Source organism: Polyodon spathula, chromosome 3, assembly GCF_017654505.1.
Source record: "Polyodon spathula isolate WHYD16114869_AA chromosome 3, ASM1765450v1, whole genome shotgun sequence".
Classification (NCBI taxonomy): Eukaryota; Metazoa; Chordata; class Actinopteri; order Acipenseriformes; family Polyodontidae; genus Polyodon; species Polyodon spathula.
In genome coordinates, this window is record NC_054536.1 from 54,684,712 (window position 1) to 54,704,654 (window position 19,943).

Here is a 19,943-nt window from a genome sequence, read left to right on the forward strand (position 1 = left end):
GGCTTTCAAGACATTTCCCAAATAAACTTTACATGCAGATGGAGGGAAATTGTTTTGTACATCTAATGTACATGTAATGTGCCTTTGGAGAAAATACGATTGATCTTTATTTAGTTTCAGAGTCACACATTAAGCAAAGACTACTTCAGAGGCTGCTAAACAGAATGTAAACAAATAACAACTTTCAGAAAACAAAAGGTATTCCTGTCAGTTATATACAAGTTAAATCAGTACTGCAGGTATGATCCAGCACAGCCATCTCGCTTCAAACAGTCTTCTGCTTACTTTTTTAACGCAGTTAGAATTTTAGACCTGAATAGGCGCGTTTTCTTTTTTTGACTCTACTAATAAAATAAATTCCTGGATGGGACAAAGAACATGACAGTGGACGTGCTGCATATATAGCCTTTATTAAAGTATGCAATATGCCCTTGGGTAACCAAGTTTTGGGACTGTTTCTAATTGATTTCCACATCTGTATAACTTGGCAAAGCTTTGCCTTACACTTCCAACCAATTCAATGGATGCAGGCGTGCAGTCTCAATGTATGGGCAAGTCTTTACAAGAATGTCTGCAGCAATGCTGGGATGTTGCATGCTTGTCTTTAACAAATGACAGCACTCTGTTTTAGAAAGGAAGCAAGTACCATTTGTTGGCTTTTATAGTGCTCTGAAATATTGTCTACTTAGGTTTGTTTAATGTTTAAACAGGTACACAAAATGTCCACAAAATCCTAATTTTATTCCATAACCTTTAAATGAATCTGCTACTATTTGAAACACCTACAGTAGATGACAGATTCTCGTTGGTTTTCTCAGGGTTACCTAGAAGAGCTGGTACGTCTCCGAGAAGCACAACTGTCTGAGTCTGTCTCTCAAAACAAAGCCCTTCTCCAGAGGTTGGAGGATACAGATGTGAAACACAAACTAGAAAAAGAACAACTTGAATACATTGTTCTGGAGCTGCAGGACCAGCTGTAAGTAAATGTAGAATTTGATTTCCCCATCCAGTACTGCATAATAAGGACATTTGCTGCAGAGACAGGGTTGTAATAAACACAAATTGTAGCTGAACTAGAACAATCATACTATGATATTAAGCTAACATAATGCTGGACTATATAATCAAAAGTGTAGAGTACAAATCAAGGCAGGTTATGATGAGGTTATATAACGATAATGCAGTGGTGTGTCTGCACTTAGAATACATAAAACATAAAAAGACAGCCGCTGTGGAGGGCGTCCAGTAAAGAGCAACCAGGGCAAAAAGTTTGCATGATAAATTGAGGGAATTTACTATTTTTAGTTTAGAACAAATATCTGCTAGGGGCCTGTAACAGGGCGATTGTTCCCGGCATCCTCACGGCAACTCTGGCTCTTGCTGACGGCATTGCCTTCATGGGCACGTCTGGGAGTCAAGGGTTTCATGTGGTAGTTCTCTTCGTGGAGCGGACACTGTCTTTCTTGATGACAACAAGCAAGCTTTCGCTCAGCACCCGTCTGTGTAGCTATGGCGTTGCAATTGCATTGAATGCTAGTTCTGCAAGATTCTTAAACGGGTAGGCTCCCTGGTCATGCTACCTCCCCAGCCAATCGGAACCCCCCTGATCAGCTCTGTGCAAGCCGCCTTGTTTACGAAGCAGCAGTGCAGCAGAACCAGCGACAGATTCCTCCATCACAGGGACACTTCATTAAACTTGTTTTAAATAGGCTACTAACAGGAGTCAACCATGTTAACCCTATTCACATTTCAAACAAGCCATGTTGACGATTAGCAGCATATTATTTAAATCACTGAGAAATTGTTTTGGCACAAAAGGGCAAAGTCAATACAGATATAGTGTAAAAATGCTTTCATGTTTGATTTATTCAAAATGATACCTTGAACCACTACAGACCAGTGTGATTTATTGAAAAAACAGTTATTTTACTTGGCACTGCATGTTCTTATTTGACATAAACCATTCTAAAGCTATCGTGCTGAGAATAGGACTGCGCCTCTCTGGCTGTACCTGGATAAAGCTGGTAATCTCCACCCGGACTGTCTGTCATAAGACACAAAAAAGACGATGCCCTACCAAAAGCTTTGTATTCCTTTGATTTGGAACATCACTTGGTACTGTGCTTCTCAGTTAATTGATGCAGAACAATGTGATCACAGTCTAATCTGAAAATGTAGAACACCTTTAATTAAAAAGGCATTGAACATTGCTACAAGCTTGGCAGTGGGCCAAAGCAAGTCAAGTAGCTCTTGAGCATAGAATATATTGTAATTACAAAAAAAAAAATTAAACTAACACAGTCCCCTTCGCTCACAGCCTCACAAGCACAGTACACACGCTACCAAAACTGCTGTCCAAACAAAGGATCTAGATTTCTTTATATAGCATATGGCGGTCTTAATTGATCCTTGATTAATCAATTCAGCTCCAGCCACATTCTGCACAAGGTTTCGGCAGGGATGGAATTAACTCCATCCCTGCCTAACTTAAATACAAAAATAACAAAACACACACAATTTACACGGGCAGGGCTTCGGCCACAGTCACACTTTTTTCATTTTTGCGAAGTATGTGGAACTACAAAGCGGTATGTAATTCAATATGTTAACGTAATATTATTCAGCAGGTTTCATTCGACTTTATGAAGCAAAATGTATTAATTCTTTGTGGTGATGCAAAACATTTGGCCATAGCTGTAGATAGCAGAGGTTTGTTGGGAAAACATTATCTGTTTAAAACAAACAAACAAAAACCCCAGCATATTGAACAGCATGCAGTTTAGTTACTGCAGTATACAATGTCAGTATGTGTGAACAGCTGAATTCCTATGATTCCAATAGCTTATACCCCTAAAGATTATGCAAAAACAATGTACAATGGATTTGATTTGGAGTATCTTATAGGTGAACCAACACTGGTTTCATAGTAGAATTGGATAAATGTAGCTAAACATATTGTATCAGTTTTTTCAGCCTGTTTTAGTCTACAGGAAAAACATACAAGTATGAACCTTAATATTCTGATTGGTAGATGCTAATTGTTTTTACTCTCACTTTGTTCATAATAGTAATTTAGTTGAGGTCCATTTGGGTCCTAACCTGTATGCAGCACAGGGGGTGAATCTACAGTGGTGGCAAGATACATGGGATTCACGCAATTCAAAGGGAGATGTGGTGCACTGTTGCAACCGAAGAAGTTAGCTTGACCAAAATAAGAGACTTATCATAGTTACCAAAAGAGATGAAAAACAAATGAAAGGGCTCCAGGATGTTAGAAAGTGATGACAGTATTAAAAGGGACTAACAAGGGCTTTAAAAAACGTATTCAGGGTATACAAAAAACACACCAGTTATGCAAGAATTCCTGTGTTCATGTACAGCATTTTCTTCTTAGGACTGTGTTAAAGAACCATGACCTGAGATCACGACAGGAGCTAACAGCCCACCTAACCAATCAGTGGCCTTCGCCTGGTGTCCTGGATACAAATGCTGTTGCCTTGGATACGATGCTCTACAGGAAGCACACTGGACAGTGGGAGGAGTATGTATTCCACTCCGCTTTTGTTCTATCTGAAAGTAGTATAGAAGTTCAGGTGCATTTAGTCGATGGTAGCTTTGACACTGAGACAGTGGATAACTACTGTATGAATTATGTCTCTTGTGTACGATTGAAGCATTAATGGTGCACTCGTACTGAAAAATTTTGGACTTACGAAATGTGAAACATTCTGTAAAAGTTACATTACTTAGTTTGTGAGCAGCACTGTATGCCCTTTGATGTTTTGATTGCTGGGTGCAAATTGTTTTTTATATTTTTATGACAGAAAGAGTTTCCACAGTCTAGAACAGCTCTCCGCAGATATCAGCCTGTCTCAGAGCTCTTTGGATCCTTCTCACTTACAGGACTCTGATGGTAAACTGGAAGGTTCAAACTCACAAAGTGAAGGTAGGTATATTCTTTAATGGTTTACTTTTGTTAGCTTTCCTCTTCCTGTACTCTAACAAAGTGGTATCCTGTCGGCGCCGCTTTATCGGAATGCCACGGGAGAAGTAAAAATACCCAGAATAAGCAAATTAAATGAGAGGCATTTGAGAGGAACTTAGTGTCACCTTTTTTGTTTCTAAATGATTTATTTTTTATTACATCATGATTAAATGTTAAATACAATAATCCGTCGCATATCCGACTGCGGTGGGACCAGAGTAAGGGCAGATATGTAAAAAGTCAGATGAATGAATCCTGTTATAAATACCATTATACACAGCTGTAACAATTACTATATTCACACACTTATTGTTTTCAGATTCAGCTTTTATTAGGGAGCTAACCCCCCAAATCCCTTGTTTAGTAAGATACAGGGTGTCAATGCTTGGGACAGAGTAGCCATCTGCCATGCGGGTGTGTGCATTCGCTGCTGAGTGACAGACTTTGAAGCTGGTTGAAGGTTGAAGATGATACGCCCTGCAGGTGAACAGGATTTATTTGCATATCAACCTACTGAACAGCTCACATGACACTACCAGCAATGGCAGCGCACGGAGCACATACAAAAGACAATATTCCTCCATCCAGGAGAGCAACTTCCAAGAAAAGGTGTTAAAACCAAGCCTTGTCCAGGACAACTGGAAGCTGCTGGCAGATGTTGGTCAACGGCTTATTTTTCCAGCTGAGATTGCCACCACTAACCTTCGACCAGACATTGTCTTGTGGTCTGGATCAGCACGCCTTGTTCATCTGGTAGAGTTAACATTGCCATGGGAAGATGCTGTGGATGAGGCGTAGAAACTTTGGTATGTTCAACTAGCTACTGAAGCGGAACAGCGAGGATGGAGGGTCCGAGTTTACCCATTGGAGGTGGGTTGTCAAGGATTTGTGGCACACTCTACAACCCGGTTTCTCAGAGACGTCGGGTTCAGTGGCCAAGAGTTGTGTCACACAGTGAAGAACTTATCTTAAGCAGTAGAAAGGAGCAGCAACTGGCTGTAGTTGAGATGGAAAGATTCTGGATGAGGACCTCAAGCACAATAGAAAGAAAGCAATGCTGATGTACAGGTAAGTAAGCTGGGCTGAGCTGAGTGGGGGATGGAGGGGGGTGATGCTGGGACGCCAGAATCACTGTTGAGCCCTCTTGAGGTGTCGTGGGCTAGTCAACGAAACACCGAGGATGGAAGGTGCCCACTTGAAGACCCCAGAGAAGTACCCTACTTAGCTCAATCCAGACGGTTGTCATGCTGATGCACTGGGGAGAGCGCACTTGTTGATCCCTGGAGCAGGCATCGCAGCCGTTGTGTGTGCTGATGCGCTGGGGAGGCAAAATGAGCTGATCCCTGGAGCCAGCATTACACTTCAGCAATCAACACCAGACAGAAGGATATCTACAGATGGAAAACAACGCAAATGGATGGAGATGCAGATGGATCACATTAGTTTACTGCAAAGCTAAGTCTTAGTTGGTGCTTATCTTGGTGAGAGTCGAGTTCAAATCAGCATGAAGTTCAACATCTACTCTCATGTAATGGAAATCATAATCAGCACAGTGTACACAAATTTTAGTAGGATCTAATATCTGAACTAATCTTCTCTATTCAATAATAAACCTTCATTGCTGAGAGGTTGATCATGGCAAATATGTGACAGGTGGATACGCGACGGATTGTTGTACATTATTATTTATTATGTGTTTATTTAGCAGACTCTTTTATCCAAGGCATAGGAAAGTAGTAATGTATCATGAAAGCATAATAAACACAGGAAATTATCGCTACACAATGCATTAGATGTGCAGAGGTTACCCAGGTAAACTGCAAAATAATTGTGCAAATTCTTCATCTTAAACTTTTAATATGAGTCTATTACCAGTGGGAAAAGAGAAAAGATGTTATGGCCCTTCACTGTTTTTTGTTAGGGAGTTGACCCTTGTTGGTCTGTTTTTGGAAACTCTTGAGCTTGAAACAGGACTGTCCCTGAACATGTATCTTAATAAAAAATAAACAAATCCTTAAAGTTTCCCCATAGTAAAAGCATAGTAAAGTGTACAATAATAAAGCATGTTGAAAATATTGTAAAGAATAGTTGACCATTGTAAAGCCCAGAAAGTTATGGTAAAGCACATGAAAACTGATAAATGCATACTAAACTATGGGGAAAACTGCAAAATTACAATGCAGATTTACAGTAGTTAACTTTATAAGTGAACACACACAACTTGGTGAATTTCTGTCACACATGGATTCACAAAATTGAGAAAGGAACTTTCTTCAAAAAGCAATCTCACACTTCAACAAGTGCCATTAAAAATACTCCACTGCATCAAAGCTGTGCCAGGTGGTAACAGGTTCTAGAATGTGCTTATTATAGGAACACTCAAATCTGAATATTTTAGTTGAGGGCATAATAAAACTCAATAGAAGTTCAGATTTGAATTTCAGTGGTGTGCATCTGGTTTCTCAAACCCTGATTCACACTAATCCTGGACTATATATACAGCAGGTAGAACCCCCATTCGAGGAGGATGAATTCATAAGGCCTCCTGTAATTGAATTCCAAAAGCATCAGTTTGTCAGACTAACAGAACTTTCTAGTGGATATAAAAACAAAATCGGTATATTTTGAAAACTAGAACGTATGCATTATTTGTTCTTGATAATGGTGTTTCTAGCCATAGATGTTTTACTTTGGTGTTGGAAACAGTTATTAAGAACAAATTTACCTTTTTTTTGTTACTAAAAATATAAAGAAAAAACATTGCTTTTATAGGAATCTGAAAACGCATAGGTTACTTTTTGAGTTGGTAATTTTTACCACAATGTTTAATGTCATGTAATCTGAGCTGTGAAACCGCTTATTAATATTTAGACATATTGAGTAATTTGAACTTTGTAATTTCAACTATGGCAGTGGTGTTGTGGGACAACTTAAATGAAAATACATGAGTTGCATTTTATTACATGAGCAAATGCTGCAGGATTGTTCAAGGGAGATATTGAAAATAATGAAGAAATTTTTGACACTAGACTTACTGAAAAAAATTTAATAGTTGAATGTGTTGCTTGCTTTTTAAAAAGAGATGGTTTCATTGGTCTTGTCAACAAGGCACTTTCAAGTGGTCACTGAGGTCCTGCTTTGAAATTCACAATACCCAAACCAAGCAAACTGCAAACAAGTATGTTTGCTGTTGGCTACTTAAACTTTTAAACTTTTCAGTGTTTTGTTGTTTCAGTTGGAAAACTTGAGTGAAATGTGCATGTACAGTACAGTATTCAAATAAACCCTGGTACCTTATTTTCCCCAGGCAAGGAAGACACGCCTTCATTGCTGGGTTTATGTGGCTCTCTGACATCTGTTGCTAGCTACAAGTCTCTAGCCAGCCTCAAGTCAAACGAATGCCTTGCGAGCCCAACCACAGAAATGACCAGCCCGGGCCTCACCCCCTCATCAGAACACCTGCCTTCCTGAAGATGCTCCAGACCATATATTTTCTGGCAACATTCCATTACTCCACTTGCCAAAAATAAAAAGACACAACCGGCTAATTAAAAGCTTGGGAGAGACATTGCTTTCTGTTTTAAACCTAGCGGTCTTTGGAGCCAAGACCAAAGTCCTATTTGCTGCTTTTACTGAACTTGACCAGTCTTGGCAAAACCATACAGGGTGGCTATACGGCCATTGAAATGTTGCTGTGGGATGAACATTCATCACAGAGCAATACAGATTTGCAGTCAATGATTATATATCATTTAAATGCTATCCCAAGGATGGAAGCCTTCCTTCACTATTGTGCATTGATTAAAGCACCCTTAGACCCATGATGGTAGTTTTATAGGTCCAATGTCTTGTTCCTGTCAGTTCACTTGCTCTGCTTTTGAAAACTCTCTCAATAGCAGTAGCACAGAGTGACTTTTTAGCTACCTTGAACTTTAATTGAATGTATTTATTTATACTATATCAATTTTAATTTAAATATAAGTTGTATCTAATTCAGATCCCAGACCAGAACTAAAGCTTAGGCAGTGCCATATGTGTACTTTTATAATGATTTAAGGCACTACCATAATTTGTATTTAATAAAGGCCTCAGTCAAGCTATGAGTCTAATTTCAATTTCAATTCTTTATTGGTCAATTCTAGCACCTTAGTAAGCCACTCGTTATGTCCAGAACTTGTCCATGTGTCTTCTTCAGGCACATCCATGCACTCCCAGCAACACTAAAACAACATGGCAAAAATAGACCAACAGTGTTACAGTTTTAAGTGGCATGTTTGTAAAGCATGCAAAAAAAAAAAGAAAGAAAAAAAAGCTTATGCTGTTGTCTCTGCTATTTTGGGGGTTGATTCCTTTTTGGATTTTTCCAACATCAGATCTCTGCATTGGTTGGACCACCTTTTAATAATGTTGAACATTTAAGCTCAAAACCTACCCAATCAAACATTTGTTAGTTTACATTGATTTCTGTTTTAATTTGGAAAAGCAACACTTGTGTCTCTGCTAAAGCTGCTAGATAAACATACTGTTACCTATAGTATTCTTTAATTTCATACACCAGGGGTTAAAATATATTTTATGATCACCTCACACTGGTGCAAGGATTTCTTCACTGCTGCTATCGCAAATTTCCCTGCAGTACATCTTGTTACCATTAACAACGTTAACATAATGATTGTCAAAAGTTGTTTTGTTTTAAGGCTTAGCCGCCTCACAATCTATATTTATATTGTAGTTATTTTGAAGTCAATTTTGTACTTTTATGTAAATTCAATATTTATTTGTTCTTTTTCAGCAGCTTTATGATTTCTGTGGTTTCTTGCTTCATTCAGCTGTCCTATGTGCTACTTGGTGCACACATTCCACTTACCCTGTTTTCAAATGTACAGAGTAGTTCTGTGTTTCAGAGCTCCCATATTAACTTCATCTCTCATTTTGTCTTGCTGGCTGCAAGCTAAATCCAGCGTTTTTGTCCCAGGCAGGTTCTGAGTGGATTTCTGGAGTTAGTCATCATTTACAATGAGCTGCTCCTTGCCATTTCACTATTAAGTTTATTACAAATGTATTTCTATACCATGCTTACAGCTCCAATGTCTTTCAATAGCAGATGCTATTTTGATCTTGCATGGTACTGTAAATGGTGTTTCTTCTTGTCCCACATTAGTGTTTAGATTGTGTTCTGGAATCTTCAGATCTCATGAATGCAATCCTGAACATGTGGATTTTGTCTTGATAACCTGATTGCTGACCTCCTGTATGTGTGTTTGAAAATAAATTGCATGCGCAAAAAAAAAAACTTTTTTCTATCTGCAAACTTAAGAATCTGAACTGCTTTTAACCCCTATATTATAACATGTATTCCTATCTACTGTAGGGACAAACCAGACTAGTTGAAAGTGTGGCTCCCTTAAGATACAATGGTTTCCTTTTAGTTTTTGTCTGAAGATTTCAGCCCCTATTGCACTTGCTTAAAATGAAAGCGGTATGGCTTCTTCTGCAGACAAAACAAGAACATCACGTTTAAGATCATAATATTTAAATCAAATCTGATGCAAAGTTGCACCTAAACTGTTCCCAAGATAGAGCCTGGGATAGCTCAGGAAATCAGATGTCAGCTTGTCACTGAGCTACAAGTTTATTCAATGATTCATGACATTTGGGGATATGAAATGGTGCCTCCATCGCTAGGAATGAATGTCTAAAATATCGAACCTTTTGTAAATGTCAAGGGCATTCTATTTGGTTTTGTTATGTAAAAATTGACAAAACATAAGTTTGTGGATTCTGAATTCCCCTAGAAGATTGGCCTGTGTCTCATATTAGTAATCTGGATTATAAAATCAGTACGTTTATGGATTGAGTAAAATTCAAAACACATTAAAATTGCCTTTTATTCACAACCAAAAATACATTATACTAGTACATGGGGTATGGAATTATAATGAAACACAATATGGCTTTTAAAACACCCACTTGTTAATATGTATTCTTTTTTGATGTTTGCAATCATTTTGTGTATTGTTTTTTCAAGTACTGTATTAGTTCTGTATCATTTATATGGATGTGGTTTTGGTACACTTTTATGAACGTTTAAATGCTATGGAGGTGTTAGCGTTTAAACCATAGCTACATACACACACACTCTTTATATTACATTCTGATGTATACCGACAGCCCTGGTTAGTATTTCCTAAGTAAAGAAACCCTAAATAAGCAAATAACGTTTTAACATCATAAACACTTAACTACAAAGTAAAAAAAAAAAAAAAAACACGTACACACCAAAGTGTATATTGAAATTAGGGCTGCCACTCAATTCAGATTTATGATTGATAAATTTATGGGCATTAGTTGATTAATCAGTAGATTAATCAGAGCACATTTTTAATAAAGGTAACAATGTGCTTACAAAGGTAACATGAAATTTTCCTGTCAGGACAACTGAGGAAGTCCACACCTCCTGTTCCTTTTTTTTTTTTTTTTTTTTAAGTAACAAAAACGCTTATTCGCAGCTTAAGGTGAACTACTTTAGATGAGTAAAGACTGCAGTATAGGCTACTGACCTTAAGGTTAGGGTTTTGGTGTAGGGAGAGGATTATTTATCGTTTTATTAACAATAACATGATAGTCAATCAGAGTGCAATGCCCTGACAGGGGAATGGCGCCTTACCTTTGTAAGGGCAGCAAAAAAAAAATCAACAGAATCTAAAAATAGATAAATCTGATGGGAATTTGGTCTTTTTAAAACATTTGTATTATTATTTGTATCTTAGTAAATGTCTCTCTTGGTATTTGTACTGCACTATTGAGATGTATCAGTGCAGGCCCTGTGGGCACAAAGTGAATAAACTAAAACTTACAAACCAAACTTAAAAACTTTTATATATATATATATATATATATATATATATATATATATATATATATATATATATATATATATATGAGAGTTCTTGTTACTATATTATTTTTGTGTCGAAGGTAATAATTGGAGGATATCAAATGTTTTAATTGACCCAAATTCTTAGTCAATTACTATTTGGGTTTCAGTTAGTTAGGCAACTTCGGGTTTAATATTAATGACTGGAGCATGATGACCAATGGCAATGGAGAAAGCTTTGAAATGCAACATAAAGGGAACCCTGTGTTTTCTTAGAAATAACATTCTGGAGCTAAAACCTTCAAAATAATTACAATCTCCTTCCTTACATTATGGTTTCCTGTGGAAAACATCAAAGAGGCTTTGATGTCAAATTCACTTAAGGTAATAAAAGGAAGGTGGACCCAAGTGGTCAATGATATGATTGGTTGATAAAAATATGTATAGTATTGTATGATATAGTATCACTGGGACCCAGATTAACCTGGTGCCAGAAACGGAAAATTATTATTTTTTTGACAAATTACGTAAGCCCCTTTCACACTGGCACTCCTACCCGGGTCCGGACGATGCACCTCAGGATGTGAGGTGCATCGTGAAAGTTTCACTTCCGCAAGGAACATTTCTGTTAAGCATGAGCCAGATTGAAGCAGGGACGAAGAAACATTTGCTCTAATCAATATTTGGGCCATTGGTTCAATCCAGAGAAGCTTGGATAGGAACGTCTGTAACGAGCTGCTTCCGGGGCATTGATACGCGCATTGTGCACTTGCGTCTGTCACCCAAGTCAACCCTGCTTTATGAAAAGCAGTGTGCAATTGCGTACCCGACCGGCATGACACTGGGTCCTGACATGGGTAGGTTCTTACTTGGGTAGAACATGCCAGTGTGAAAGGGGCTATAGATATCAAGGACTGTTTTTTTGGGGTTTTTTTATTTTTTTTTAAATGATTTGCATCAAAGTGTACTGGTAAATTAAAGCCTATACATAATGTATTTACAATTATGCATTCTCTAAATGAATACTGAAAAACAACATCCTTTTAAAATCGTGTTGTACGTATTCACAAGTATATAAGGGCTAAATAAATGTCAGTCGCATCTAGAGTGTTCTGTTTATGGATGTTTGCTTTTTACTGTCATCAGTAACTCCATCCACAGTAATTTCTGAATGTTTTAATTTCAAATGGTGAAGCACTGAGCTTGTGTTTTTGTGTTACGGCAGTTTTGTTTGGCATAATTATTTACATACCGTGGCTTTCTAGTTCAGTTCCTCAAAATATTTCCAAACGTGGCTTCGCCTCATTCCTTTGTTTAGAGATGCCATTTTATTGAAAATATATAACAAATGTCAGAAGAAATGCTTGTCATTAACTTTCTTACCCCTTGTGGACTGGATACCCTACCACACCTACTACAGCATGAAAAACAGAGTACACCAATGAAGCATTAGATCGACCCAGAATGAAACCCGCCCCAATGTCAGTCGTTCTGTTGCACCAATTAGAACAACTACGTGGGAGGCAATTGCCAAACCCCTTCCTTTTTATAATATCTGCCCTTACTGTGGCACCACAGCAGTCGGATACACAACGGACTGACTGTATATGATAATAAATTACTCAATACATTAAAAAAAAATATGCGTTTGGTGAAATTTATCACCTTTGGTGAACAGCAATTTTCAACTTTCCACATATTCTCAATTGGATTGAGGTCCGGGCTTTGTCTGGGCCACTTAAGGACATTGACCTTTATGTTTTTAAGCCACACCATGCTTCACGGTAGGGATGGTGTTCTCAGGATGATGTGCGGTGTTAGGCTTGCACCAAACATAGCACTTAGTGTTGAGGCCAAAAAGCTCTATTTTGGTCTCATTAGACCATAGAATCTTCTTCCACGTGGTCTCAGAGTCTCCCACATGCCTTCTGCCAAACTCTAGCCAAGATTTGATGTGAGTTTTTTTCAACAATGGCTTTCTTTTTGCCACTCTCCCATAAAGGCTAGTTTTGTGAAGCACCTGGGTTATTGTTGCCATATGCACAATGTCTCCCAGCTCAGCCGTGGAAGACTGTAACTCCTTTAGAGTTGCCATAGGCCTCTTGGTGGCCTCCCTGACTAGTGCCCTTCTCGCCCGGATACCGTTCTAGACATGTTCACAGTTGTGCCATATTCTCCCCATTTCTAATAATGGACTTGACTGTGCTCCAGGGGATATTCAATGCCTTGGAAATGTTCTTATACCCTACCCGATTGGTGCTTTTTAAGAAACTTATTCCGGATTTGCTTGGAATGTTCCTTCGTCTTCATGATGTAGTTTTTGTTAGGAAATGTACTAACCAACTGTGGGACCTCCCAGAGACAGGTGTATTTAACCTGAAATCATGTGAAACACCTTAAATACACACTGGTGGATTCCATTCAACTAATTATGCGACTTCTAAAGACAATTGGTTGCACCAGAGCTTATTTAGGTGTGTCATAGCAAAGGGGGTGAATACTTATTATTTTCTGTTTTATATTTGTAATTAATTTAGAACAATTTGTAGATTATATTTTTCACTTTGACCTTATGGACTTTTTTTGTGTAAAAAGTCCAAGGGGGGTGAATACTTTTGAGAGCCACTGTAACACAGGCTTAATCAGGTGGTCTTTATGTAAATAGGCTCCAGTGCTATTTAACAGCATCTGTGGAGTGCCCTTTGAATGGCTGGCAGAACAGAGTAATCGTTCAGTAGATGATGTTGGCACTTACTAACAGTAAGGTATGTTGGCTGATCAAGCCTGTGTTACATTCGTCTGGCTTGGCACTGGAACTGCTACTTCTAAAATCAGTTCAAAAGCACCATAGTCAAAAAAGTTTGTTTGCAAATACCTCTTTTTGTGGTACTTGCATGTTTTACCTAGATTACTGAGATGTATGAATGTCTTTGACATTGTGTATGCTCAGTCAATGAAAATGATACTTTCGTGTCCGTTAGTTACCAATTTAGCATTCATGTTTCAAAAATGTTATGCAAATATTAATAGGTGTTTGGACAAATCCAGAGGTTGTACAGCAATATTCATCTGAAATTGTCTGGAAAATATTTGTGGCTTGCTGCATTTTGACAATATAGCAATTCAACAGAGGATTATATCTATGGCTGAGGATCATTTCAAGCCCCCACAGATGAGGTAGCACGCACTCCCTTACACCCCAGCATTCCAGATTTAGAAAATTGCAGAGACACAAGGAACCAAATTATTTCATTAATTTGAAATAAATATACTACTACACTTTCCCTATATAGGCCTATACAGTATCTAAAAAATGCATACATATTACCCTATAAGCTTTTGTTACATAAATGCTATATGCGTTTTTAAAATAAGAGCCATCTCCCTTGTCAGCATAAAATCTGTGACTCGGATTTTACTCTATGTAAAACTGCTATCGCTGCATACACTAGATTTGCCACACAGGAAAATGGTGACATTATCATAGGCAGCTTTACATTGACAATTAGTCTGAGAATTCCATCAACGAACAAAACAAAACAAACAAACAAAAAACCCCATCTAGATCCTTAATGTTTTTAAATTGGGAAAATGGAAAATAAAAAGTTTCTATTATTTTGTAATGAGATAGTTTCACAGATCTCTATAAGCCAGGTTGTTCAAGATTAGTGCTAATCAGGGTCTGTGCGACCAGTCAGATATCTAGAGGTATTGAGAACATCACTTATTTTAACATTGGAAAGTTTCTTGTTACCCATTGATATAATAAATTTAGGGTTTCAGATGATTAGCCAATTTCTTTAGGTATGCTATGGAATCCATTTTACCATGTATTGGAACTAAATGTCCTGTGCCATTAAGAGGAAAAACAGCCCCATAAAAGCCACCTCCATACTTGACAATATGTATGGTGTTTTCTTTTCTTTGTGCGCCTCACCAGACTTTCTCCAAACTATCAGCGTGACCAAATAGCTCGATTTTTGTTTCATCACTCCACAAAATCTTTGACCACAACTCATATCCATCATTCAAATGCCGTTTTACAAATTAAGTGACTGTCCTTGTGTTTTCCTAAGAGTGGCGCTTTACATTTTCCCATATTGACTTGCAATATAAATTGTAATGGCATACCTAACCCTTTTATACGCTCTAAGAATGTTCACCTACAATCCAGCATTTTCTAGAATTAGGTTCTGCATTATCATATTGAAATTTCTAGCACCTCGTAACTTTTTCCTCATCCACAAACTTTTGCTGCAAAAGATTTTTCCTCAAATTCTTTGTTTTCGAGAAATTATAAATTTTCACTGGGGTATGTAAACTTTGACAACTGTATGTGTGTGTGTGTGTGTGTGTGTGTGTGTGTGTGTGTGTGTGTGTGTGTGTGTGTGTATATATATATATATATATATATATATATATATATATATATATATATATATATATATATATATATATATATATTATATTAATTATACACACCGTATTCAATTAAGCTCAGATCTGCAGCACTATGCACTTGTGTTTTTGGGGCTTGAATACAGTACATTTACTGGCAGTTAAACAGAGCATATTAGGTGGGAAGTCAGGGGAGTACTGTACTAGTGAATCAGGAGTGTGTATTGGTTGCTATGGGGCGGGACAAGAAGAGGAGAAAGAACGGTAGTTGAGTGTGATGCAATTGTTTTTCTTAATGAAAAATATTACCTCTGAATATTGGTTTGATTTCTGTTAAAACTAAAATATATCCTACTCGGTTATTTTTTCTTTCTCACTGTAATTTACCTGCTTGTTCCTATGCAACCTTTGAATGTAAACATCAATCTCTCTTTCCTACTTTCACCTGAAGAGACCTTTGAGGTCTTGAAAGCTTGTAATTATTATTTAGTTAGTCCAATAAAAGGTATCACATATCCTTCGTCTATCATCTCTTGACTAATACGGCTACCATTTAATTTATCAACAACCTGCTTGTTTGCAATTTCTCCGTAAGTGAAGCCAAAACTAAATCTTCTCATAAATAGTAATCAAGTTTATCACACACACACACACACACACACACACACACACACAGTGTGTGTAAGTAGTTAATCTTGGGTTGTCTGTCGGAACTGTACCAGAAAATACAATGTGCTAACTAAGGTGTGTGGCATTAGTTTGTATTACATGGTGGACTATGGCTGCAGTCTCTTTAGGTGCATCACATGCACATAGACAGAGTTGCAGGTTTCTTTATTTATTTTTTGATCAGGGGTAGAAAAAAAAAAAAACATTTACATTTCTTTATTGAGCAGTGTTTATTTGAGGACAGCGTCTGATATCTGAATGAGGCGTTACTTCATTTCTTATATATATATATATATATATAATATATATATATATATATATATATATATATATATATATATATATATAGCTCAAAGAGCCAGCTGCCCATCATTTCGATGTTTCTATAATTATTTCTTTGTATCCTCTTTTTTGAAGATGTTTTAATACATTTCTTAGTTTTACATAGTCACTTTCTTCTGAGCGTATTCTTCCCATTCTTATTCCTAGACCCTTCGGGATTGTCCTTTTAGTGTGTATTGGATGTGCAGAGGACATGTGTAAATACTGGTGCATATCAGTAGGTTTACAGAAGAGCTCAGTCTCAACTGAACTTTCAAGTTTTACTACGGTATCTAAAAATTATATTAATTTTCTTGTCCATCGAAGGTCCACCTTAATATTGCTGTATATTTCATGAAACTGGAAAAGAGATTCTTCTCCATGTGTTCAAACACCAAAAATATAATCTACAAACCAAATATAGTCTAAAGGTTCTGTTTCCAATTTTCTAGTAATTGTTCTTACCATTTCCCCATGTATCAACCAACAAAATGCATTCCCACTTTAGATCTTATTGCTGTACCATCGTTTTGTTTGCAATTCTTAACAAATGTAAAATAACTGTTTTATAAAACTATGCTGATCATGTTCAGCATGTCTGCTGTTGAAAAGCTTCTAAAGTTTCTTTACAAGGGACACTTGGGTTCACGGACTTTACATCCATGCAAAATAAAACTGTATTCCCTCAGAAGGTTGTATGTATGTGTATTGTATTTTTTATATATAGTGCCAAAAGTATTCAGACCCCTGACCAATTCTCTCATATTACCGAATTACAAATAGTACATTGAAATTTCGGTCCGTTTGATATTTTATTTTTAAACACTGAAACTGAGAATCAATTATTGTAAGGTGACATTGGTTTTATTTTGGGAAATATTTTAAAGAAAAATAAAAAACTGAAATATCTTGCTTGCATAAGTATTCAACTCCTGTGCTGTGGAAGCTCCCAGTTCGCACCGATGAAAGAAATTGCCCTAACGAGGACACAATTACCTTACCATTGGCCTCCACCTGTGAACCATTAAAGTTGCTGTCACATTTTCTGGATAAAAACCCCACTGTTGAAGGATCATTGGTAAGGCTGTGAATCTGAAGGAAAATGAAGACCAAAGAGCATTCTACAGAAGTTAGAGATAAAGGGAAAGGGTACAAAATAATATCCAAGTGTTTGGATATCCCAGTGAGCACAGCTGGATCAATAATCAGGAAGTGGAAGCTGCATCACACCACCCAGGCACTGCCAAGAAAAGGCCGTCCCTCAAAACTCAGCGCTCAAACAAGAAAGAGACTTGTGAGAGAGGCCACACAGAGGCCAACAATCACTTTGATGGAGCTACAGAGTTCAGTGGCTGGGAGTGGAGTAATGGTGCACCAGTCAACCATATCAAGAGCTCTGCATAACACTGGCCTGTATGGGAGGGTGGCAAGAAAGAAGCCGTTACTCAAAAAGTACCATCTGAAAGCACGTCTGGAGTTTGCCAGAAAGCATGAGAGTGACCCGGCTGCGATGTGGGAAAAGGTTTTGTGGTCAGATGAGACCAAGATAGAGCTTTTTGGCCAAAACTCAAAGTGCTATGTGTGGCGCAAACCTAACACTGCCCATGCCTCAAGACACACCATCCCTACAGTGAAGTATGGTGGTGGCAGCATCATGCTGTGGGGATGCTTCTCATCAGCAGGGACTGGGCATCTTGTTACAATTGAAGGAAGAATGGATGGAGCAAAATACAGGAAAATACTGCAAGAGAATCTGCTTCAGTCCGCTAAAAAAAACTGAAGCTTGGGAGGAAATTCACCTTTCAGCAGGACAATGATCCCAAGCACAAGGCCAAAGCAACATTGGAGTGGCTCAAGAACAAAAAGGTGAATGTCCTACAGTGACCCAGTCAAAGTCCTGATTTCAATCCCACTGAGAATCTGTGGCACTATTTGAAAATTGCGGTCCACAAGCATCTTCCAACCAACCTGAACAACCTGGAGCAAATCTGCCAAGAAGAATGGGCCAAAATCACTCAGACACTGTGTGCAAAGCTGGTACATACTTACCCCAAAAGACTTAAAGCTGTTATTGCAGCGAAAGGTGGCTCTACCAAATATTAATGTGTGGGGGTTGAATACTTATGCAAGCAAGATATTTCAGTTTTTTATTTTTCTTAAAAATATTTCCCAACATAAAACCAATGTCACCTTACAATAATTGATTTTGAGTTTAAATGTTTTAAAAAAAAAAAAAAAAATTGAACAGAACAAAATTTCAATGTACCATTTGTAATTCAGTAATGTGAGAGAATTGGTCAGGGGTCTCAATACTTTTGCAAGGCACTGTGTGTGTGTGTGTGTGTGTGTGTGTGTGTGTATATATATATGTATATATATATATATATATATATATATATATATATATATATATATATATATATATATATATATATATATATATATATATATATAAATGAGGGTGTACACAATAGGGTTAATGATTATTACATAATGTTATATTTCATGATGTTTTGGACAAAAGCCCTTCAGCTGTGTAGAAAGAAAACACAGTATAGCATGAATGTGGAATTAATGAACACTCATCTTTAAAAACATATAAATAATATTAGCATTCACTGTCAATATACTGTAGAACATGCCACAATGGGGAGTTAGTTTTTCTACATAGTACCAGGTACAGAGATTAGAATCCCATAGCTGAATGCTGACAACATAGTGCTGTTTATCAGAAATGTTCTAAAAGTTTGAAATTGTCTTCACATCTACATTTGAGTTCACCCCTCCATCGCATGCGATAAACTAGCTATGTTTGTGTGTAGTTCTCATTCATACAGTAATTAATATAGCTGTAGATATTTGTAAGGTTTACCTTGAAAAAAATGACCATTATCTTCATCATTCTTCTTTGACAACAATTCCCTCACCCCCCCACCGACAGCAATGTATAGAAACAAACAATTTCAGTTGTGCCGGGATTAGAAAACAAATACTCTGTGTTATTTTAAAATAAATCATTTTGTGATGTGCAATTTTCATGATATGTATCAACTAGGTGCTCTGAATCACTGTGGAATCCCAAATTATCCAGCTATGTCATCCTCCAAAAGTGATAGATTATTTTGAAGTGAAGTTGTGCTCTGATGATTTTTGAAGTTCCCTATCAGCGTTAAGTTTGCGGAAAAATGACTTTCCAATTTCATATGTGCTGATCATCACAGCACAAGCTGGAGCAACTTTGATCAACCGAGGCAAGAATCCTGCAAAAGATACAAGGGTAAAGACTGAATTATTAATCTGCTACTTGACCCAGGGGCACTTGTTCTTTTTGTAGCTGAACAAACAAACAAAAACTGAAGTTTAACTTTAAATACTTCAAATGAAACAAAACATGGAAATTATGTTATAAAGTGAAGGTAAAAAAAAAAAAAAAAAAACCTCACTGGTTTGGTTCTCATTTGTTACATTCCACATAAAGTCACAACAGAAAAATAAATAATATATACAGTCTATATAAAAATCATTACACAACATTTTCAGGAAGATGGGTACTGTTTAAGCGAGGCATTTCAGAATGACGCGTTTGCCTTTTTTCTGTCCCGTGAGATTCTGGCTCGCTCTGAAGCAGCACAATGCTTCCATAGAGAACACTATGCGTGCGTCTGCATAATCTGGTTTGTTTACTTTTTGCTA

General features: G+C 37.3%; 2 protein-coding genes across 3 annotated transcripts in view; one reads left to right on the forward strand and one right to left on the reverse strand.

Moving 5' to 3' along the window:
* rundc3b (RUN domain containing 3b) overlaps positions 1-10,176 on the forward strand; it is a 62,572-nt gene extending 52,396 nt beyond the window's left edge. The window contains exons 8-11 of the mRNA XM_041245485.1: positions 819-976; positions 3,395-3,541; positions 3,825-3,946; positions 7,293-10,176. Of these exons, the coding sequence (XP_041101419.1) occupies positions 819-976; positions 3,395-3,541; positions 3,825-3,946; positions 7,293-7,456 (591 nt within the window). The 3' untranslated portion in view covers positions 7,457-10,176. The remainder of the gene's footprint in view (positions 1-818; positions 977-3,394; positions 3,542-3,824; positions 3,947-7,292) is intronic.
* Positions 1-19,943, reverse strand: part of slc25a40 (solute carrier family 25 member 40) — a 37,225-nt gene that overhangs the window by 1,229 nt on the left and 16,053 nt on the right. Inside the window, exon 11 of one of the 2 annotated variants that reach the window (XM_041245486.1) lies at positions 18,817-19,510. The exons of the other annotated variant lie outside the window; for it this stretch is intronic. Coding sequence (XP_041101420.1) covers positions 19,368-19,510 — 143 coding nt within the window. The 3' untranslated portion in view covers positions 18,817-19,367. Of the gene's footprint in view, positions 1-18,816; positions 19,511-19,943 lie in introns of those variants that run through there. 2 annotated transcript variants of the gene reach the window in all.